Source organism: Antrostomus carolinensis, unplaced genomic scaffold (genome assembly GCF_000700745.2).
Source record: "Antrostomus carolinensis isolate BGI_N321 unplaced genomic scaffold, ASM70074v2 scaffold24213, whole genome shotgun sequence".
Classification (NCBI taxonomy): Eukaryota; Metazoa; Chordata; class Aves; order Caprimulgiformes; family Caprimulgidae; genus Antrostomus; species Antrostomus carolinensis.
Window position 1 is genome coordinate 5,402 of NW_010304831.1, and position 1,075 is coordinate 6,476.

The following is a 1,075-nucleotide window of genomic DNA, read 5'->3' on the forward strand; positions in this document are numbered from 1 at the left end:
CACACCAGCTCTTGGTCCAGCTCAGCTCAGCCCTGCGGCTGTGGGGGGTCTCTGGGGTGGGGGACAAACCCGGCTCTAACCAAAACACCATGGTTGGTGTGTCCAAGGCCACCTCATCTCATGGGTTTGGTGCTTCTGGTGTCTTGGATGCTCCATGGAAACCTTTTGGCTGAGCACGCAGCTTCCACTGACATAGAATCCCAGACTGGTTAGGATTGTCCCAGACTGGTTTGGGGTGGGAAAGACCTTAAAGCTCATCCAGTCCCAACCCCCCTGCCAGCAGCAGGGACACCTTCCACTAGACCAGGTTGCTCAAAGCCTCATCCAACCTGGCCGAGAACACTTCCAGGGAGGAGCAGCCACAGCTTCTCTGGCCAACCTGGGACACTGTCTCACCACCCTCACACCAAACAATTTCTTCCTCACATCTCATCTAAACCTCCCCCCATCCCTCCCAAAACATTGAACTCTCATCCCCACCCCTGAGGAACAACATCCCAGTGTTCCCCACCATCACCAGTGACCTTCCCATCCCTCCCAGGTGCTGTGGCCGTGGCAGAATTCATCGCCGAGAGCCCGCGCCTGCTTCGCTTGGACCTGAGAGAGAACGAGATCAAGACGGGCGGCCTCATGGCCTTGTCCTTGGCTCTCAAGGTCAATCACTCGCTGCTGCGCCTCGACTTGGACAGGGAACCCAAAAAAGAGTCGGTAGGTAATGCACCCACTCACCCACCCCACCTCTCTGAGCCTTTTTGGGGGGGCCTTGGCAAGAAAACACCATCCTTGAGGGTCCTTCTCCATTGAGGGATGGGAACCTCATGATCCTGGTGGTGATCACTTTGAGGAGCCCTCAGGGAACTTGATTCTCAGGTGATTTAATTGTTTCTTGGGAGGGAAAAAACATCTTGGGTGGAAAAAACATCATCTTGGGTGGAAAAAGCATCATCTTGGGTGGAAAAAACATCATCTTGGGTGGAAAATCATCATCTTGGGTGGGAAAACATCATCTTGGGTGGAAAAAACATCATCTGGGGTGGAAAAAATATCATCTTGGGTGGAAAAACATCATCTTGGG

General features: G+C 53.3%; 1 protein-coding gene across 1 annotated transcript in view; it reads left to right on the forward strand.

Moving 5' to 3' along the window:
- Nucleotides 1-708, forward strand: part of PPP1R37 (protein phosphatase 1 regulatory subunit 37) — a gene marked incomplete at both ends in the record, with an annotated part of 5,670 nt that extends 4,962 nt beyond the window's left edge. The window contains one exon of the mRNA XM_010164606.1: nucleotides 542-708. Coding sequence (XP_010162908.1) covers nucleotides 542-708 — 167 coding nt within the window. The remainder of the gene's footprint in view (nucleotides 1-541) is intronic.
- Between the last annotated feature and the right edge of the window lie 367 nt (nucleotides 709-1,075).